General features: G+C 36.9%; 1 protein-coding gene across 1 annotated transcript in view; it reads right to left on the reverse strand.

Moving 5' to 3' along the window:
• LOC109356148 (serine/threonine-protein phosphatase 7 long form homolog) overlaps nt 220-948 on the reverse strand; it is a gene marked incomplete in the record, with an annotated part of 1,473 nt that continues 744 nt past the window's right edge. Inside the window, 3 exon segments of the mRNA XM_019599485.1 lie at nt 220-381; nt 463-550; nt 645-889. Of these exon segments, the coding sequence (XP_019455030.1) occupies nt 220-381; nt 463-550; nt 645-889 (495 nt within the window).

Raw genomic sequence — 948 nt, forward strand, 5'->3', positions numbered from 1 at the left:
TTTTTACGAGTGCATCCGAGTGTGCTCCATCTCTAGATATATATCTTCTAGTTCTTCTTAAATACCACTGCATATACGTAATGGTTCAAAGGCATTGTATTTGCTGGTCTTCCCTCCACGACATAATTGTCCCCATTATTCCACATTTCAATCCAGCGGCGATGCTTATGTGGCCAGTTACAATCAGTTTTGCCACGTAAGTCAATTTTATGAAGTTTTTCACAGATCTTGTGGAATTGGTTGAGCAAAACCAAATTGCCTCATAACCCGATCAGTAGGGTGCCATTCCACAATTGCGAAACAGATTAGTGGGACACGTGACCGACATTTCTCAGAGATGTTTGGCAGGTAAGGCAGTTGGGAATATGGCATCCACCGAAACTGGAAAAAATGTTACTTAAAAAATAAATATAATAAAAATTCAAATGTATATATATACTAAAATAAGAAATGTAAATATACCTGATCAACGCACATACGGTCAAACATTGCACGTATGATATTTACAACATGTCCAGGGATGTTGGTGGTAATTAAATGTTGTGACCACCTAGTTGTGATTTTTTTTAGTTAATAAAATTAATGAGTGTTGGTAGTTAATAAAATCACAATAAAATAACATATAAATGTTAGTTAATATATACCTTTTTACTAATGGAAAATAAGGTATTGTTGGATCGCGCAGTCTTGGTGCAAGATTTTGAATGCGATCATATGCCCATGATTGTAGGAGTAGTAGACATCCTCCAATCTCTTTTTGATCAGTTGTTGTTGCTGCACGACATAATCCTCGATAAAGACAAGCCAATACAGCTGAGCCCCAACTGTATTGGAATGTCTCTGTTAAGTCATCAAGAAATGGCAGATACATTAGGTGAACTCGGTTACCTGATGTATCTGGCATAAGAAACCCCCCTATCATTCTCAGAATGAAAGCTCTTGCGTGTT

Source organism: Lupinus angustifolius, chromosome LG09, assembly GCF_001865875.1.
Source record: "Lupinus angustifolius cultivar Tanjil chromosome LG09, LupAngTanjil_v1.0, whole genome shotgun sequence".
Taxonomy (NCBI): Eukaryota; Viridiplantae; Streptophyta; class Magnoliopsida; order Fabales; family Fabaceae; genus Lupinus; species Lupinus angustifolius.